Raw genomic sequence first — 21159 nt, forward strand, 5'->3', positions numbered from 1 at the left:
GTGTCAGAATCCTGACTTAGGAGTGGGTTGACTTGCACTGCTGAATATAGTTACAGGTATCTCCACTTGTTGTTGGGGCCTGGTATTTGGAAAAGATGATTTTTAAGTAGGATCTGTCTGTGTGGGATTTAACCCAAATCTACAGGGGATTACCAGTTCTAAGCTGTTTCTGCTAAGATTTGAGTGGAATTGTAACATATTATTTATCCCATAATGTAGCAATAATACTGCACGTGTACTACTAATAAACTACTATTAATCATAGTATAAATGCAGATACTTAATAACGTACTACTACTGTTAATATACTGATGTGCATGTATAATTAACATGTTTGCAAGAAACATAAGGGAGGGTATTTTGGTGGAAAGAGGTGTTGAGACACCTGAACTCTTGAGAGATGTATCTTTCTAGAATTTCCTTCCTTCCACTGTCTTGAAGCACAAATAATTTTCATAAATAGGGGAGAAAATTAATTTTATATACCTTACTAAAATCAGGTAACAGTCTGGTTTAAGCTCCATTCTCTAGGAAAACACAACTATTCTGTAGGCAAGCAGCGATGTCAGTTACAAAATTTATAAGATACTGCATTTTGGAACGTATGTGTCATTATGAATGAAAAATGCTTTTAAATGAAATGAAAAATGAACAAATGAAAAGCAATTAAATATTTGCTGCGCTCATTAGAATGAGGAGTTAGGCTTTAAAAAATCATGTTCACAAACATATACTTTGAAATTCTTACATTGTCCTGCTAGACATACATGTTACACATTATTGTCCATGTCAGTCTCTTTATCACACTCCTTGTCCTCTGGCAAGTCCTTGTCTGGTCATGCTTCGCTGGGCACCGTGATGTTGTTTCTACAGGTTGTCAGGTCACATTTGTATGTCTCTGTGCCGAGAAGTACAGTCCTGTTTGGTGGGTTCGTTACAGTTTTTGCTTTGAGATATGGTACGCAGTCAAGGGAAAACTAACTTACAGTCATTTTCCTCCAGACTGCCTTTATCTGAAAGTGAAATCATGATGATTTTATTTGTTATTTTTGCTGATTATGAATCAGATTGTCAGTGGTTGATGGAAGAAGATAACACACCAATAAGACCTCTAAGATCAGATGCAGTGGAAATGTATCTGGTCAAGAGAGGCACTTACGCCTGTCTTATTGACTGTGTATGTTGCAGTTCCTGCCAGCCATCCTAATAAAATTTTAGGAGTATCCAGATGTTTCAGAGGTAACCAAGATCTTGCTGAAAGCTTCGATCTCGCCATGATGTCAAATGACAGTAAGGTCTCTTAACTATTAAAACACAAGTAGCTGGAGGAACATGCCCAAACCCTTTTAGTTTTTGATTAGTAAAGTCTGCTGGAGCACTGTGAGGATTAATCTTAGTCCTGATGCGGTTTTCCACAGAGGTATTTCTCAGTTATGGTTATGTACTAAGTACATATGTTCAGTGAACCCACAGTAAGTGACAAGAGTAGAGTTTGTGTCCCAGGTTTATTACTACTTGTTCAATAAAAATCAGTTGTTCTTTGGTTGTGACTTATATTTTGGTAGAGGAATACATGTGTGTTAAGAACTTTAGGAGAACTTGAAACAGAGTGAGTTCCGGGCTTGATTAGGGTATTGATTTCCAAACTCCAGAGAGACAAAGGTCAGTAACCTTTCTACTCCTGGCAGGGTTACCAAGGTGGCATTCAAATCCTCAATAGATCTTGCTATTATAGAGGCAGATTTTCAAAGGTTCTTAACTCAGCTTCTGCTTTACTGATTGCTATTTTAAGCCTGCAGTATGCCTGGGCAAACTGAGCTAAGAGTGACTATTTACAAACTTTTGACAGCTTGCACAAGACCTGCTCTTTTGAGAAGAGACACACAATTTTGATGCTAACGTCTTCCTTTTGCACTTTTTCTGCACAACGTTTTAATTAAAACCTTTGGAGTGTTTGAGCAGACACTGAACTCATTTGGTACTTCTCATTTAGAACTTACCTTGTGTGGGTCACCGTTGTGTATTTTGACCTCAGGCTCAGATCAGTGTCTGACAAGTCCCCTCCTCTGAGGTTTCCTCAGGTGTCTTGGACTGGCTGCCCTGGAACTTTTGGAACGCACATTCTGACATGAAACATCTCTTTGAAACACATGTGGTTCTAGTTAGTATTAGGTAGTGAGAAATAATATCCACGCTGCTTTTTACATCATGATTTTTTGATGGCTTTTTGATGGTCCTTCTGGCTTCTTCTGTGCTACACAGAGGAGGAAACATGCAGCTTCTTTCACAGAGCCTGTCTGAATGTTGAAGGGAATTATACAAGGGCAGTGCAATAGCAGTGTGGGCTACAGTACTCTTACCTCAGTGTCAGTCTTCTTTTGTAATGAGGCAATTTCAGTTTATTTTTGGAAACTGGCTTCACATGCAAAGTTATAAAGGGCATTTGGCTGGAGAAGCCAAATTGAGCATCCTTACGCCAGGCATCCCAACGCTTCTGCTGACTGCAGAAGTACAATACATAACCCACACAAGTTATCTGAGTTAGAGTTGAGAAGACTTTGCAAGACTTGGATGTACATGGTAACAGATTTTTTTGATGAAAATGTAAAAATGCGTTGATTACAGAAGAGCCTTAAACCCCAAATTTTTCTGGATTGCGTGTCAACATTGCAGAAAATGCATGCTCAGGACTTGCTACATGTTTCTGTTACTCTTGAGTGCCGTTAAGTAGCTAAGTATTTCTTCATTTTTCTGTGACCATTAGGAAAGGATTGGTACTTGGTGCATTTGTCCCTTACTGTGACAGACGTGAATGACAACGTACCTGAATGGGCCATGGAGCCCTTCCCGTTCTTGGCTGTGGTTTCCCCTGAAGCTGTGGGAGGTACTGAAGTATACAAGCTGCTTGCTGTGGATGCAGATGAAGGGATCCATGGAGCTGTAGAATATTTTCTCTTGGAAGGTAAATTTTAACTCTCTCCTTCCCTGTGTATTAGTCTTCAGTATTGTGACTTTTGTCTTTTATCCTCAGTTGCGTTAGTGAAAGAACTTCTGTTTATCTTACAAAAGGTTCATAAGCCTTCAGCTCCGTGTGTGAGAAGGTTGGCTTTTATTGAGGGTACAGACAGATTTGCCAGATTTGAAGTGTGTTCTCCCTGCAAATTTGGGTTCCTGCCCCAGTTGTCCCCTGGGGAAAGGTGAGGCTGGAGTAGTCTGTACTCCTCAAGGCTTTGGCAAAGGGTTGGCAGCGGTGGCAGTAGTCAGCACCTCTCTGCTGGACTGCTTTTTTTATGAGATAGGGCAGTATGTGGAGCACAGTTTGTTGAGTGGAGGGGGTTAGTGTTCCTACTGCCTTGTGGGAGCTGTGCTCCTGGTTTGTTTCTGACAACTTTTTAAGGGTCTGGGTTGGGCCTTGGCTTTGCAAAGCTAGCACAGGCTCATTAATAATTTTCTTTGTGGGGCTCTCAAGATAAGCTTCAGTGATAGTTCAAAACTGTGTAAGCAGAAGGGGAGTAACAGTACCTCTCCAAAGGTGGACTTGTTCCTCTTGGCCAGGACTCTAGCAGGGTATTTTCTGGTAAGGGATATAGGTCAAGCAACAGCAAAGTACGGAGGATAAAGAAGAATGATAGTTGTCCAGAGAAGTAAAATGGGACTTAGCAATGTAATGATAAATGTAATTACTGATTTCTGATTTCTAAGTTCTAAACAAACTTTTGAATTTTGATGTGCATGCTGATTCTAAGCTAAAACCAACCAGGGAATTGATACTATGTTCTCCTATTAAATAATCAAGTAAAAATGTTCTTGCTGACAACCATTTGTGGATCTGTTCTTTTTAGGTGGGGAAGACAGATTTGAAGTTGAGAAGGACACTGGCTGGATTAAAACTACAGGTCTGCCATTGGTGAGGGACAAAGAGTATTTATTGACTGTACTAGCAGCAGATAAACTCGGAAGCAAAGGCTCTCCAGCCTCTGTATCTGTAATTGCTGGATCGCGACCACCACAGTTCACCAACATGTCATACTTGGTTTATGTTCCTGAAAGTATGCTGCAAGGAAAATCGTAAGTAACAGTTCAATATAATGCAGTGAGATTGTGTTCCTAGATTAATTTCTGTTTGATCTCCCCGAAGCCTCAGTATTGTCTGTGAATTGTAAACAGATGCTGTAAGTAGCAGTTTAGAGATCTTAATATAAATGAACAAGATATAGTTTGATTGATGTGTTTTTTAGTCATCCTTTTATACAGAAAAGTGGTATTGAATAATTATGGTTTCTTGCTTTTTTAAATTATATGGACAGTATTAGTAGATGTTGATTGTGTTGATTTTCAAACAAAATGCAGAATACAAATTAGGACTGTTATATCATGAAGAAAGTTACCCTTGAAAGTTCCTTGAAAAAATATACTGATTTTGTGTGTTGAATTTGGAGAAGTGCCATCTCCCTCAAGTGAAAACTGGGGAAAAAACGGAAGACTGTCTTTGCTGTCTTCATTATGGTGACAAACCAAGCAAAAATGAAGATGCCACAAAACTTGCAGTTTTGTTTTTCCATCCTTTGTGTAACCACGTGCATCTAAATATCACAGAAAACGTTAGTAACATAGGTCCACCTGAATACTCAGTTCTGTCATTCCCAAACTGTTTCGTTCTTACAGCAAACATTTCCTCTTCCAGTTGAATTGAGAATACTTCTGTCCAGTAAATGTCTTCCTTGTGTGGTCATTCAACTGTTACTCATATCATCTGTAGTGGTGCATTTTACTGTTCAGTCTGCAACAATCAATTTTACAGTGACTAAATAACCAAGGTGTGTTAAGATTAAAAAAAGAGCAACTGTTAATAGTAGATAACAAGATCATTCTTTAGAACTGCAAAAAACTTAAATAGCACAGGCATAAAAGAAATGCAAGAGTTACAAAATGCTGCGGTACCTAAGAGGTGCCTGCCATCTTAGGTTCAGTAATGTTCAGGATTAAAAATAATGAAATCCTTTAGAACTATTTATCATTATTTAAAAATAGGTTTGCACACCTAAGATAATAATAGATTAGTCAGTTTGTCAAATTACTTGGTAATATCCAAAATGAACTAAATATTTAATGTGGTTATTACTGTGTCATGGGAGATTTGAATATACACAATGTGCCCAGTGAAAGTTGTTTCCTGTTGCATGTTGACCAGAAACAAGTCATGAAAATCCATTCAGAATCCTAAAGCTTTGATTTTTAAATTGGACCAATAACACAAGCATGCAGGAAAACAGAGTCTCTGTTGTGCACTGGATTTCTGGGTTTAGGATTTCACAAGCATTACCAGATCTTTCTCTTCCTTTGGTCTGACACTAGTGCTAATGTGCTAGCTGCATGGGCAGTCTGATCTGATGAAAGACAAAGCCAAAAAGAAGAAAAAGAGTTTTCAGTTGGGTTGTTAAATGTGCTCATGGCATGGCTTTGTGGTTTTTAGTGCTGACAGGAGAGGAGAGGTGGTGTGAACATGCAGCCAGGTAGGGAGTTAGAAGGAGGGCAAAATAATTCCTGTTGGCAGGAACATGGTCGAGCGCCTGCTGAAACTGACTGTGAGACTACATCAAAGGAAAATACAGAAACAGGCTAAAGTGAGATAACGACCTACAGCAATCTTTTGCATTGTTTCAGTAGTGCACCCGAGGGAAGTGAGGAGGCAGCAGCATGGAAATGTAATGCAGAAAAAGGTGTTCAGGCAAACTGAGTTTTGTCTTTTTTGATTATAGTTGTCACTAGATCATACATGTCGGTGGGTTCTCCAGGGAGACAGAGTTATTTTTCCTAAGAAACCTGCATGCTAAGGCAACAAACACTTGAGAAATTAGTAATCTGTTTTGAAGCCTTCAAAAATATTTATTTTTAAATTCCTTCTTTTACTTCAGACTGCAAGTCTTTTTCCCACTTGAAGAGTTTAAATACATGGGACTTAAGTGGAAAAAAACCCAGTGCCAGACAAGAGCTAAAACTGTATGTCCTGTGTAATATGCACACTGTTAGTGACTAGCTTTTATCCTTTTGCAATTATCTGTTGAACTTGAAACTTCAGGGTGGTATGACTACAGCAACAAACTTACTATGCTGTTATTAAAATGAATGTTTTGCATCTTACTTTATCTTATAGTTTCCTGCCTGAAAACCATCACTACCATAGAAGAAAGTTAGAGTAGGCAAATTCAGCTGCAGCAAAAATGAAATCCTCGGTTCCTGTGTTTTTAATCCTGACTGTGTTCTACTTCGGAGAATCCTATCTTTATCTGTTTAACCTCAAGATGATAGAACTACTGTATACAAAATGTTTGAATTTGGTGTTTAGGTACAGCTGTCACCGACTTCAGTGAGTATTGCTCTGATCAGACCTACAGGGTTGCACCATCATTTCTGGTATGTATAATTTTTGTCATGTTTTTCAGTATGTTGTATTATGTCCTCAAGGGTCTTTTTTTTTTTTTTTTTTTTTTTTTTTTTTTTTAATGCAGCTTTCTTACTGTCTCTGCTGTATCATATCAAAAGAAATCCCTGAGCTACAGTTTACTGACTAATCCTAGTGGTCTATTCAGTATTGATCGAGCAACAGGAGTTATCAGTTTAACTCGGAGTGTGGATTATGAGAGTGACCAACACCAGTATCTTCTTCTGGTCAGAGCAGAGGAAAATGAGGAAGAGTTCAGCAGTGCAGCTGAGGTGGGTGTTCACTTCTGGCAGTCTGTATGTATTTCCATTTTCCTTCAGCCTTCCGTACAGATTCACTAGGTGCTCCCATTTCCACAGCTCACGCTGTCTATTCTACTGGGGTAGATGATGAGGGATTGTTCAGGTACTCTTAGAGTTCAGTCTTGCAGACAGTGAAAAGGCTATTTCTGAGGGATCAATATGTCATCCCATCATAGGTCCTAGGCCTTGTCTGGGAAGATATGGAAACAAATGTGGCCAAGCCAGACATGAGGTTTTGTCTTACTCTAAACCTTCATGAAGTATGATATATATTTGAGATTATTCATATTTAAAACAAAGGTGGAACAGAAAAGAATTGGTTTCACATCAAGAACACAAAATGAACTTGTAAAGAAAGAAGGTAATAGAAAGTCACAGATATTGAAAGATGATGATTCATGGCATTTTAAAAGGCTGTTCAGCAGCAACAGTATTTCTAAATATAGTTATTACACTGGTTTGAATTAAAGGATTCACTGAGCTAGGAAATCCATACAACATACCAGTTTGTTCATGCTGCAGGAAATAAGATGTACGCTATAGAGGAACATGCAGCAGAATGATAAGGAGCAAGTGTGAGGACACAGAGAGACTGTGAAACAGTGTGTCAATGTAACAAACAGTGGCTGAAGCGCACCAGGGGCTGATAATTTCTATTGATCCTTTTTTGTACTCCGATAGGAAGGGTGGTACAATATGACTTGAAAGAAGATTATGAGATGATTTTACGAATACATTTAGCCTAAACATAGTTTAACTTGTACCTGCTTTAACCTCAATAGTTAAGAGAGAGCAACTCTCAGTTTATAGGAACCTATGTCAGGGTAGGTAGAGTATCTGTCTACCCGTTGCACTGTAGTGCAGAATACCTCAACCAACTTCAGATGGTCTGAAGTGTAGTGGTATGGAGTGCCATAAAGGGTAATTTAACACACTTCTTATTGTCTGGAATGTGAACAATGCAACTGTGGACTCATATCTGACATAAGAATAAGAAAACATTTCAAAAGATGTTAGAAGCAGAATTGTATTTCTTACTTGTTTTGCCATAATCGGTTCCATCTACGTCTGATTTATGCTGCTGTAATTGAATTCTGAACTTGGTCTTGGAGATTTATACTCTAAAACATAATATGCTTGCCAGTAGAATTTTTAGTGTTACAAATCACAGAAGTATTAGAAGATACGATAATGGGAAAAGGGATGCTTGGAAAGCAGATGGTCCGTTTTCCTTTAAATTAGTAATAAGGAATAATCAATGGAGATGAAGGGTAAGCAGCAAACATTGCTGCAAGGGACTAAGACTTGGCATTCCAAATATTTTGGAATCTAATATTTCAATGTTTCTTAGCAGGAAAAGAGAAATCTTAAGAAAAATGGCTTATCCTATGTGCTATGACTTCTGAAGACCTCAGGAATGTTTTTGCGAAATTTTTAATTTTTCCATCTGATATTTCTAAAGCAACGAAGTCACTGCCTTTGTTCACTTTGGCTGTTTAACGTTCCTCTCTTCCCATTAAGGTTTTGGTTGTAATCACAGATGTGAATGATTGCATCCCCGAATTTCATCAGTTGATTTACAGCAAAGTTGGTGTTCCTGAAACAGTTACTATGACAACTGCGCTTCTACGAGGTTAGTACTTCTAAAATGATTTGTTACGTTCAGTATGAGTTTGGTTTTTTTTCTCCCACTAATTAGAATTCAGTTCTGAAGGCAAAATTACCTGCCCCAGCATGGGTATAGTTGCAACTCTCTGAAGGCAAATGGCACCTTGTAGAATTGGATCATAATTATTTACTGCTGTCACAGCCCAAATAATTTTGAGGGATGGGACACAAAAGAAACAAATCTTCTTTGTAGGATTTTTAAGTAACAGAACTTCAGTTGTAGTTGGTATTATAGCAGCAGGCTTACAATAGCAAACCTGCAGAGTGATGTTGAATCAGAAATTATGGACACATCAGCTAACTTTTTCTGCCGGTCTTAGGAGTCCTACGTGGGCTTGCTGTAGGGAATACTGCTCTTTTGCATTAAAAGCCTCTTGCATGGTTTAACTGTTTTATGTGAGGTTTTATTTGGATGATTGAGAAAAAGACTCTGCTTCTTTCCAATGTAACCAGTAACTTAAGCTTTAAATGATGATGCTCTGTAAATTATGTAAACTTTGATTTTGTAAACCACAGAAATCTTATCTTGAAAATGTTTATATAAAAATGAGTAGGTTCTAGCAATACAACAAATTTATGTCACCTAAGCAGTTGCAGAAGGGCATTATATTAGTCTTTAACCCTTGCAGAATCTTTTTATAAATCTTGAGGGGGAAAAACGAAATTAAACTACAAGAAAAGTGCTGTTCCATAGCAAATAGGATTTTATAACCTTCTGCTGTTCTTCTTAGTGATTTACCCTGTACTGATGGTAGTCTGTCAGTTACTGTTCTGGTATCTGCGCTTTTAGCATAGGTTTTGTAGGTTATAGGTAGGGTCTAACAAACGCATAAAATGCATCAATTGAATAATATATGTAAATATTTCATCTTTAATCACACAGGGTGTGATCTGTCCAAGTGATCTTAAGCCAGTAGTATAGATTAGGTGGACATGAGAATATACATCTCGGTGTGAGAATATGTTCTTGGAAGTACTCTTTAAATCCAGCAGACAAAGGCAAGATCTAGTGGCTGAATTCAACCAGGGACTTGACTTAAAGGTTACTTCAATAACAAGCACAGGGGATATAGCACAGTTTTATGATTTTTTTCAAGCACCACATACCAAGACAAATAGTTCTATACTACACACTAATTCTGTTGTTAAAGTACGTAACATTCCAATTCACAAACTTTGGCCTACACAATGTTTTTCTCTTCTCTTTTAATAGTGACAGCCACTGACTGTGATTCAAAAGAGAATGCCAAATTACTCTATTACGCTTTGAGTCAAGACTTCAGTATTACTTCAGATGGTACTATTTTTCCAGCAACACGGTTGGACTATGAGCAACCTGACCATCTTTATGAGTTTGTAATTATGGCTGTAGATCAAGGGGAAGAGCCGAAGACTGGGACAGCAACTGTTAGGATCCATGTTTCAAATGTGAATGATGAAGCACCTGTGTTTTCGCAGACAGTGTAAATACATATTCTTAAAACTCTTGGTATCTTTGTCTTTCACTGTTGCTTTTTGTATTGTGGTCAAAAGGCTGATCGTTACAGGATAGTAACTGTCTTTGGTTCAACCAAATCTGAGAGTTGGACTGACAAATGTGGGATCATCTTTTGACTCTGAAACTCTCTTATTACCAGTAGAAAAAAGGAAAAAAAAACAACCCGGCAGCTTTAAGTTTGGTTCTTAATTTTAAGGTTTAGGGATACTTTCAATGTATAGTAGGACTTATGTATGTAGCTAGCTAGAAGTAGTATATAGACAGTCTCTTTTGACAGATCTTGCACTTAGTTTTTGCCAATATGTACTGAAAGACTATACATATGAAGAAAACCCCTCCACCACCAGAGAAAATCAAGCAGAAAAAGCAGGCGACTCAGTACTGTCCTCAGCCTGGATCCAGAGTACATGGTAGAATTTTGTCTTTTAATTAGGTAACTTAAGCTTAGGCAGAGTCAGCAGTCTGCATCCCTGGTTTATAATTGTTACAGAAAAATGCCTAGGTGACAGAATCCTAAATGACCACTGAATTGTAAAAAACACAAGATAAATGTCAATAAGCGGATTCACTTAATTTCACTTAGTCTCATGCCCTACAAACTGAACTTTTTTTTTTTTCCCCTCCTTCTTTTAAAGCATCAGTAAGCATTTTTTCTTCCATAGCTGGGGCTCAGAAGCATCTGAAGCAATGTCAAAAGTACTACAAACTTGCATTTGTTTTAGAGGCTTACTAATGGAATTCCCAGTCAGCTTCTGCATCAGCCTTCTACTCTTAAAAGTAAAGTTGCTCAGAACAAAACCCAGTCAGAGATTTCAGTGATGCTAAGCTTGTGGTTTAGCTGAACAAAATATTGAAGCTTTCTGACAGTCCTTATTTTATGTAAAGTTAACCTCTGGCTTCAAAATATTGTGCCCTCCTTTCTTTTCTAAACATCTCCTACGAGATGGGGCTTGGAAAATTGATCTTTTGTAAATTCTTACTGGATCTCTATGCATTTGCAAATACTAAACCAGATTAAATTTCTCACTCTTCAGATGATGCCTGTTTTTCATTTATTTATTTGTTGTAATGGTCAGGGTCATTGAATATTTATTTGTATCTGTTAGTCTTGTATTTGTTCCTGATTTTTTTAATCAGAAATGAGTGATAGTATTAAAGGTGCTGTAAATGTCTCTAACAAGTTGGAAGTAGAAAACATAGTTTTAAAAAAAGCGCCTGCCAGCTCTTTTATTTAAAGTTTACTGAAGAATACTATGAAAATTAATATTATTTTAAATTACCAAATATTCACAAGAAGCTGTTCTGTTTCCTATGCAATAGCAGGGAAACCGCTTTTGTATATTTGTGTAGATTTTCATTGGAATTCCTGGAATTCAAATTAGCTCAGGTTTCTGTTTAACCAGGCTAACCAGGCTTTGATTTTGCTTTATCATTCCCATTATGAAAAAAATCTTGAACCCAAAGGTGAATTTCAGACAGAACTTAAGTTTTCTGTGAAATAGATTAATCATGAACACCTGTAAATTAGGTCATGTTGAGAGACTAAGTTTGCAATGAATGTTATTTTCCATGGCAAGCTAATGCAGATTAAGATGATGAAGTTGTCCTTCTAGCCCTTTCTTTAAATAGATTTACAGTCCAGTATAAACTTTTCATTCCTTGCCCACAAGCTTTCTTTCATCATGGTTATTCTTTATCTCAGTTGTGAAATACTTAAGGTTACCACTCTCTTTCATTTTGTCAGTTTTTGCTTTCTTCTTTTTAAGAGACCTCTTGTGATGACTTGAACTTTTCTGTCCCTGTATTTCATGTTCAAAATTATCAGAATTACTTTTAATTTGCTTTCCAGATAGAGAGTTAAGACAGTGTCCTGAGGGTTGTGACTGAGCTAAACCAGAATAATTTACTTCTCTTACTTCATTGCATATTGGATTGAGGGAGGAATAAAAAGCTATTTCTATGAAGGTTTTGATGAAAACACACATATCTAGACAACAAAAGTGAAAGGAGTTTTCTGTGCATCCATTTTCTTTTTCTTTCAATTTTTTAGTATTTCCAGCGGATGGAGAGTGGGTCCATAAGCACTCTGAACCCAGTAATTATATATACATATGGTTATACATACATCTATTTTATCTATGTTGTTTGCTGCAGCCAGTTGTACTTCATTCATGTGGCTGAGCTTTGGGATATCTACTGTGGACAGGTCTGTAGCATGCTTAGTCTGGGCTGTGCTCAATCCAGTCAGATAAAATAATAAATATTTGGGACTTTGCTAAAGCAGGGGGCTTTTCTACTCCAGAGAGCGTTAAGCTCAGGCTGATAATGCCTCTTAAGAGCTTACAATGTCAGTAATGTGCCTGGACTTGAGAAGAGATTTTTGTAAAACTGACTTTATGCACATATCCTCCAGATCTGGTTCTCATCTTAGTCATGCTGGTACAGACTACACTGAAAGCATTTGGAGTGCTTGTGTCAGAAAGTGCTATAACACGCAATGCTTTAACTTAGCAAATGTTTGCTTTGGTTCTGTGAATCATGCAACTCATTTTTATAAAGTAAAAAAAAAAGAATTCTGCATTTAGTGCAGGTCTTGTTGCAAAGCTAAGCTTCAAAGCTTCAGTACTGCTGAGAGTTTGCAATGGCAGTCTGGGAGGCAGCAACAGAAAGGCGTGGATGGTTGGATAGACCAGCAACATTATCATTTCACTGGTTAGCAAAGCAGCAGCTTATCAGTGCAGTTGTATTGGTGGATTGCAAGTCTCTGCTGTACCCTTTGTACAGGTAGTCAGTAGGTGTTGTGAAGCGGAGTTCTGCATATATTATTTCCTGTCGAAATTCATAAATGTGGTGTTGTAATTTCTTTTGACAGCTATAGGAGTTTTGTTTCTGAAGATGCAGGCCCAAACACACTGGTTGCTACAGTTAATGCTGTTGACCCTGATGGAGATGGTGTGACATACGATATTCTGTCTGGGAATCAAAAAGGAAACTTTGTTATTGACCCTAAGAAAGGTAATAATATATCAGCTCTCTGCTACTGCAGGCATAATGCTGATTCTGACGTGATGCAGCTTGAATTTGGTCTTTATTAGGTAGCAATTATAAAAATTGGATAGCATATGCTATTTTTGAAGCTAATATTAACCTATTTAAAAGTAGTATAGGAAAAAGATATGATTGTTCTAGTCTCTCTTGTAATGTTAAAAAAATTGTATCATTTTCCTAAAAGCTTTGTATAATTGATGTATCTTGTTTGTTGTTTGCTTTTGGTCAGTAACTTAATAGAGAGCATTATTGTAGATAACAGGTAACTTAATAGACAGTAATGTAATAGAGAATGTTCTTATTGATAAAGATGTGACATTCCAAAATGTCAAACAAGGATCTGAATAACATTTAATCTAGGAAACTAGTTTCAAAGTTACAGCAAGAAAGGGCTGCTCTGCAGGGTAAGGTGAAATGGGAGCCAAGGCAGGCAGGGGCAGGGACCTCACAGCCACAGACCACCATCCCAGGCTAGGACATCCCCTGCTATAAACGTGGTTCATCCAACAGTCCAGTGGTCACCAAACAAACCCAGTGGTCACTAGACAAATGCGCAATGAGGAGGTGGGTCTCGGATCAAGCGGGAAAGCAAGTCAGCAGGGCAGCGTCAGGGTGAGCAAGATGCACAGCCAGGTACAGCACACCCCCGGGGAGCTCAGGAAAGGACCTGAGCTTAAACGCAGCTCCTGGGACATGGGCCAGAGGCCACAGACAAGGCTTGTGACAACCAACTGTCTGATCCAAGATTAGCCAGCAGCATGGTGTCAGAGCTGGCCTTGAACACGGGCAGCCAAACCCAGGGAGCAAGAGGAAGAGTGTGCAAGGCTTGTAGGTGCTCTCCAACCTCGACATCCACCTGCTGAAGTTAGCCAAAAATACTGTCAGTAATCAAATAGCTGCGTTAGGAGAAAAAGCTATAGGGTGACAGTTCTGACTGGAATAGTTTTCTTTGTGCAACTTTTTCAATAATTTGGTTTTAACTGAAGTGGACATTTGGGTTTTCAGATGAGGGTTTTATTTTTTTTTTTCCTATGCTTATTTATGTCTATGTCCCGATTATGCATGTGAGCAAAGACTTCTTAGCTGAGTTTACTTATTTACTGACACAAAATGATGCATTCGTAGGCAGAATGAGGCTACCACTGTTTCGTTACAGTGAAGGCAAAAGTATATAAAATATGAGCTAAGTATATTTTTCATTTAAGGACAAAATAATTCACATGACCAATCTTACTTAGCCAAGAATACTGCATGCATGATGAAAAAAAAAAAGTGTGAATACTTTGTTGTTTAAGTAATTTGTTCTGAAATACCAGGTTTTACATCTTCTAAAACTCTTTTCAGCAGTTACATGTTTTTAAATCCCCAAAAGAAAAATCCCACAACATTGATGTTCTCTCCAAAAAAAAATAAATAATAAATAAACAATCCACCAACACACATCAGAGTAGGCTGATGTATCCCTTTAAATTAATAGGATTTGTATGCTGTTGATTGCTTGAAAAAACAAAAGGGGGTGTTTTGGGACAGAGACAAGCAACCAAATTGAAGTGCCATTGAAGGACTGAAGTAACTTAATTTCAATTGAACTATATTTAACCTGTCATGAACTGCAATCAAAATCCGAACTTAATTTTTTCAAAGCTCAATCGTTGAATATATAGGAAGGAGTAAGCCAACCTAAGTTATTCTTTCTCTTCATTTCATAGAGTTCACTTAGCATGAAATTTTAATTTAAATGCAAATCATGTTTTTTCAATATTAATGTCAGATTCTGAAATGTTGCCAAAAATATGATCTGCAGGTAACTTGCAAGTGTTGAAACGTGATCCTGAATTTGAGAGCTCCTTTTATCCCTTCTGACTTATAAACAGAATTGTAAGTTGCAGGAGTTAAATTTCTAAAGATACTTTGGCACCTGAAGAGGAGCAATGGTTTGAAAAGTGTCTAATTGCCACAGGGGTAGTATACCTGATGCTTCTGAAAAATCTTTATTGAAAGTGCTTGATTTGATTGATGGCATCTCTTAGGATTAGCTCCATAGTAGTATTATAGATAATTATGTATATGTACTTTCATACTTTTTTAATCTGTTAATTTTTATAGTCTTTGAAACTTAATTTTAGAAACATGAGCATATTTTTTTTTTTACAACACTGTTGGGGTTTTGTGGCTTAATAAACCCATAAAGGTTTATACAGCGACTTGCAGCAGTTTCTTTTCAGAAACAATGTCAGGGGAATAATCTGTACCCCCTTGTCGCAGAAATGCCAAGGTAAAGCAGAGATGTGTCAAAAATAAGTGCTGCAGCTAAAACAATACATTTGCAAGCAAACTGAGTGACACTGATGCTGTGACAGTACTCTGTTGTAATGACAGTTGCTATTGTGCCTGCTGAATAACAGAGGTGATTGATGGATGATGGAGCAAAAGAATGGCAGCTTCTTACTGCAGGGTCTCAGCTGTAATTTCTTTTGCTTTTGTAGCAAATCTTTCATACATCTTTCTCTGACAGTGCCTTTATGTCCCATTGAGTACTGTGTATCATTTGTGTGACTTGGGAGAGTAGCAAAATACACGTTTCTGAGGATATGCCTATATAGCTAAATGCTGGTGTGGTTAACAGGGCGACAGGTGCTTTGTGGCAATAATGATACAGTAACATGGCTGGGCTTACTGGTGTGGCAGGTGCAGGTGCAACAGAAGTCTGCCACAATGTTTCTCTGGATTTTTTTGTTAATTGTTTGTTTTTTCCTGCAGCAGATCCATGAAAGCTAGCGTGCACAGGTCAGCTGAGTTGTAGCTGTTGTCTCATTTAGCTCTATAGACATGTCTGCAGACAAACCTGTTGTGCTTAATTTTTTTTTAATATCAGACTGCAGTAAAAATACCATTGTTATATTACACTGTAGCAGCCTTATGGTTCATTGGTGAATCGGTAAATGAGAATCGTTTGTTGTCATGCTTACTAGTGAGAAGAGCAAGAGTAATTGGTTAATGTAGTAAAAAAAAATAAAAACCACATTGTTTTTACAGGGCTAGTTAGACTTCGTTCAAGTCCGTTTCCTAAGCTGCAGGGGACAGAGTATGTACTTAATGTCACAGCTACTGATGATAACGCCTCTGGAGGGCCCTATTTTCTTACAAGTACTGCCCAGGTTGTTGTGAAGATTGATGATGTCAACAATAACAAACCTGTCTTTCAGAAGGTAAATTATAATGAGGCTCGGTCATTTGTATTAGACTGTGTGGTAAATGTTTAAGACTGTGTTGTCAGTGTGAGTGATGCAGCAGATGAGCTATTCAAGAAGTGGTCCACTTCCATCTCGCTTTGAGTCCTGATGCCGCTGTCGTCTTCATCTTTTCCATCCCTCTCCTAAGACTTACAGGATTTATTCTCCTCTTGTGGCAGAACAGTTCCTGTGAGCACTGCCTTTTCCCTGAATCACATCTCATCTCTGGTGTTTTAGAAGATGAGGTTGAGTGAATAACTTGTGGAGGTTCAGTGTAGCAGATGTGAGGAGGAATCGATAGGTATAGCTATCTATGCAGTGGACTTGTTCCACAGTATTCCAAAATAGCTCTTTAAATTGCACAGGCTTCTTTTGATGGTTGTGTGTCTAGAACTGATGAAAGAAAGAATTAAAGTATTTCAGCTTAATTTGTAAAGTACTGTAAAAAATAAATGCTTAAATGTATTTTCAGAATGTTTATTTATATTAAAGACCTGTTATCTAAAAATTTCAAGTTTGAGGCTAATGGCTAAAGTGTTGATGGGCAATGTTGCACATTTTGAAAAGTCAGTGGCTATTCATGTCAGTCTTGGAAACTCTCAGTAGTCTGTCCTTGACAAGGTTACTTTGCATAGAAATTGCTTTTTGACCAAAGCAATTGTGTGCTTTGGGCAAGTATATGTTCTCTTTTTTTATAAGACTTTTACTAATACAAAAAAAATATTTACATTGGGAAGAAACTAACTTTTTCTCCAAGTAGTTGGAGATGCTCAGTGGCCTCCTGTTTTGTGTTGCTTGTGTAACTGCAAAATAGCAATTGCAGTATGTAAATTTAATTGTGGTACAGATAAAGCATTAACATCAGCACATGTGAATGAAAGTGTAGGTAAATCTTTTTTAATTCTTTCCGCCCCCCTCTAGTATATCTTTAAATCAAATGGCATGGTGAGTCCTTGATGATTTTTTTTTTTTTTTTTTTTTTTTTTCTTTCTCCCGCTCTCAGTGTCAGTATTACCGGGAACATGCTTCTGTATTGGAAAACCAGCCTTCAGGGACAGTTGTACTGCAGGTTGAAGCTACTGATGCTGATGAAGGAGACAATGGTGTAGTGAAATATGGCTTGATGCACAGAGATGGTGTCCTACCAGCATTTAGTATTCATCCTGACACAGGTAAAGCAAATACCAGAACTGATACTGGCAGATAGAAACCACTTTGTTACACTGATGGAAAAAAAAGCTTAAACAAAATCAGGCTTCATGCTTTTTAATTTAGTTTTTTGTTCATGCTTTTTAATTTAGTTTTTTGATAGCAAACAAAATATAAACTGCATCAGCTGTATGAACAAATATTCCTTGAAACTAAAAGCTTCATACATGTCCAGTACTGAACTAGAACTGATGTTTTCCCTGAAATGTGGAAGCTCTGCTGTGTGAAATAACTTCTGTGTTTTTGTAACTGGATTTAAAAAAAAACAAACATATTTTATGTGCACATTGCCTTGCAACATTGCTAATGGCATATAAAATGATTTATCCAATTGACAGTAGTTTACAAACAGCAAAGAGACTAAGCCTTGGAAGGCAAAACTAAATTCAGGCTGAAATTTTGGAGGATAAAAAGACATGAAACATGCCTTTACCCTGTACTTACTGCTCTTCACAAGAAATATTTTTTATAAACTGCTTCTCTTAAAGTCAGTTTGGTAAATATCTCTGTTTTCTCAACTTAAGTCTAATTGTATGAAGTTTGCATCTGCCTGAGCAGTATAATTTAAGCTGTTGAAGTTGGTAAATCTTGTGATTGGATCTTTGAACCTGAAGTTCACATTATTGGTATATTTAACCTATTGTATTGTATCTCAGTGTATTGACAGACAAATAAACATCTAAATGTAGAATATTGTCAAATGCATAGTAATTTGGCTCTCTGGTATTTAATTTATTTTCAGGAGTTCTGGCAACTCTTCAGATATTTGATCGAGAAAAACAGAGGGAATATCCCGTCACTGTGACAGCAACAGATCAGGCAGTGGAACCACTCATTGGAATGTGTCAGATAAATATTGTCATCTTGGACCAAAATGACAATGATCCCAGATTTGAAAACACCCACTATGAATGTAATTGAGAGTCATTTTTGGATGAATTTCGGTGCCCTGAGTGTGAACTTACCTGATGTATAAGATTTTTGGGGTTTGTCTTTCCTGGAAGTAGATGGTGTGATCAACTAGGTGATTGCAGCCAGAGATGCACTTACCGCAGTTAATTACGGAATGTTATCCTGTGGAATGTGCAATGTAACAAGTTCAGTCTTGACTTGTAGGCTTTCCTGAGTGTCATTACGGGAAAATTCCTTGAAACAATAGCCATGTCAGTCTCTTTCCTTACCTTGACTATTCCAAGAGCCTGTGGTACTACATAGAGATGGAAAAGTTGTAATAATAACGTGAGTGTGCAGCACTGAAAACTAACTGTATCCTTTGTTTTCTGATTAATAGATTTTTGTCATAAGTTATGATTGCATACTTTTCCCATTTGAATTTCATAATTCTTCATTGTTCGTTGTTTTACCTTTCTTTCTTGATTCTTAAAAAAACCCTCCCTGTTTGTGGATAAACACCCAGAGGCACGTATAATATTTGTGAAAAAATGAAGACTGGTAATTCAATTAGTTATACTGTGCAAATCCTAGAAAGCAGTTTCTGACAATGTTGTCCTTTTTTCTGGTTTTATGCAATAAATTAAAATTACATTTATGTATATTTCTATAATACAGAGCAGTTAGTCCCTTATCAAAATACAAGACATAAAAAAAAAAAAAAAAAAAAGTACCTTATGAGAAATAACAATTCCAGGTTATGAATGTGATAATATGAAATTCAAATGTGATGCACAGCTCTGGAGTGACAGCAGCTCTTTAAAATACTCAGATTGATTTATGGCTGTTGTTCCAAGGAAGATCAAGTTACAGCTTCCATACATTATTACTTTAGTATTTCATAATTTCTTAGTAAGATGTTCATGGTCAATTTGACTGTAATTATCAGTATGAAATCCTTTCTTGACATTAGATTTCCTAAGAGAGGACACAAGAGTTGGGACCAGCTTTCTTCGTGTTGCAGCCCATGATGATGACTACAGCTCAAATGCTGCCATTACATATTTGATAGCAAATGAAGAACCAAACTTTTTACAAATTAATCCTACTACAGGATGGGTGTTTGTGAACCAACCCATATCTCAGGTATGATGCTTCCTGCCTTTTTAGGCTGGCGATCTCGGTATATCATAGGAGAGACTGAAGTCGCAAGTTTGTGTTACTGCTTCACATTAAAGGATCAATATTGTGTCTAAGGCTTTTAGCTCACTGTTACTTGCTTCTAAGCAAGCCCCGCTTTCAGCTGGAAGGTAGCAGCTGACAGCACTGCCTCTGAGACTTGTTTTTCCTATTTCATTAGCTTTGGCATATGAATACCAAGGAATGGAGGGCTGAGACCATAAGCAGGTGAGCAAGAGCCCAGGTGTTAACAGGCAATGAATTGAACCACAAACCTGAATGTGAAAGAGTGTGAAATTTTTCTTCTCATACAGATCCCCAACTTGATACACATTAGTCATGGTGAACTAAGCATAGCTATCCCTTAGGAGGGTGAAGGCATAATGAACCAAACCAGTGCACGTAATTATCCCAAATTTACCAGTTTCAGCCATTTCTAAATACCTACATAAGCAGTTTGATGTTTTCAGTGTTGTAATTTGTGTTGAAACAAAAATATTGTTGTAGATGTCAATCTTTAAACACCTAATAGATATTTTTAATATTGAAATTTAAGTTCTGACACAAAACTTTGGTGAAGGTATATCTTTTTAATATATTATCTTTATTGAATCTTAAAACCCCTACAGACCTAATAACAAAAACTGTTGATAGGTAAGCTTAAGTACCCAGGGGCTCCGCAAAGTGTTTGGGTTTTCTTGCTTTTGTTATAAGCATGTGTGAAATTTGCTAAGGTTATTGAGACAAATAGCAACATTTTCTGACAATCTTAACTAAAGCAAATAGCAGCATTTTCAGCAATGTTGCACCTACTTCATGTTCTGAACTGAGTATTCTGCAGTTTTGAATGTTCTTCTGTGCAGGTTTTTTTAAGTGTGCCTTTAATTTTGTGTATTTATTTAATTGAGGGAGGGGGGGAAAGCTCATCTGAGCCCTGATCAAAACCCTTTGTAATGAAACCTTTTTAACTCTACAGACATCATCTATAATTCGAGAGATTATTGCTACAGATGGAGGCAATAGGAGCAGTAAAGTTGAACTTGCGGTAACTATTACCAGTGCAAAAAACCAGCCTCCACAGTGGGAAAGAGACAGCTACGAAGTTGTTATTCCAGAGAATACTCCACGAGATGCATCAGTTTTGGTAAGATTGGGACAAACTGGTTTGTCTGTCTATAGCTTTAAAGCTAGAGGGTAGCTGAACATTGTTTATTTGCTTAAATACAGTGAGCTTTTATAAAAGTTTTGTGTATTGCAGGGACCAATGATGTGCTTTCAGTTTTCTTTTGGAAATGCTAATGGTAATCAGCATTTTGGCTCTAATTTATATGTGTGCAACCATTATTTAATTTCCTTCCCATTTGGTTTACACTATAGGCGTTCCAATTTTCTGAATGCTTCTGTGTTACCTGAGGAGATTACTTGCCTTAAAGTAATTAAGAGTTGTTTGGTTTGATTGCTTGAAATGAGTAATCGAAACAGCTTTATGAAGTTACTCCAAAATACCCATTTTTAGGGTAAAAGCATGAGTAACCAAACATGTAATGACTGATAACCTTTGGTTGCAGCTGTATCCAGCCTGGAGGTGTATCAGGCAGGGTTAAGATGTGGTATCAAGAAATACTTGTATACTACTGTTTTCAGTTGAGAGCTGAAGATCTGCGAGACTTAATACACAAAAGCTTTTAG

At 37.3% G+C, this 21159-nt stretch overlaps 1 protein-coding gene across 6 annotated transcripts in view; it reads left to right on the forward strand.

Annotated features, from left to right (window-relative positions):
• Positions 1-21159, forward strand: part of LOC121097745 (neural-cadherin-like) — a 66904-nt gene that overhangs the window by 12403 nt on the left and 33342 nt on the right. For all 6 annotated transcript variants that reach the window (XR_005831072.1, XR_005831071.1, XM_040615011.1 and 3 more), the window contains exons 2-12: positions 2765-2962; positions 3843-4068; positions 6510-6714; positions 8266-8377; positions 9626-9875; positions 12783-12925; positions 15995-16167; positions 17195-17363; positions 18143-18313; positions 19265-19437; positions 20447-20614. Coding sequence is in view for 4 of the 6 variants with exons in the window: in XM_040615011.1 (XP_040470945.1) it covers positions 2765-2962; positions 3843-4068; positions 6510-6714; positions 8266-8377; positions 9626-9875; positions 12783-12925; positions 15995-16167; positions 17195-17363; positions 18143-18313; positions 19265-19437; positions 20447-20614 (1988 nt within the window). In the remaining 2 variants the exon portion in view is untranslated. The remainder of the gene's footprint in view (positions 1-2764; positions 2963-3842; positions 4069-6509; positions 6715-8265; positions 8378-9625; positions 9876-12782; positions 12926-15994; positions 16168-17194; positions 17364-18142; positions 18314-19264; positions 19438-20446; positions 20615-21159) is intronic.

Source organism: Falco naumanni, chromosome 15 (assembly GCF_017639655.2).
Source record: "Falco naumanni isolate bFalNau1 chromosome 15, bFalNau1.pat, whole genome shotgun sequence".
Classification (NCBI taxonomy): domain Eukaryota; kingdom Metazoa; phylum Chordata; class Aves; order Falconiformes; family Falconidae; genus Falco; species Falco naumanni.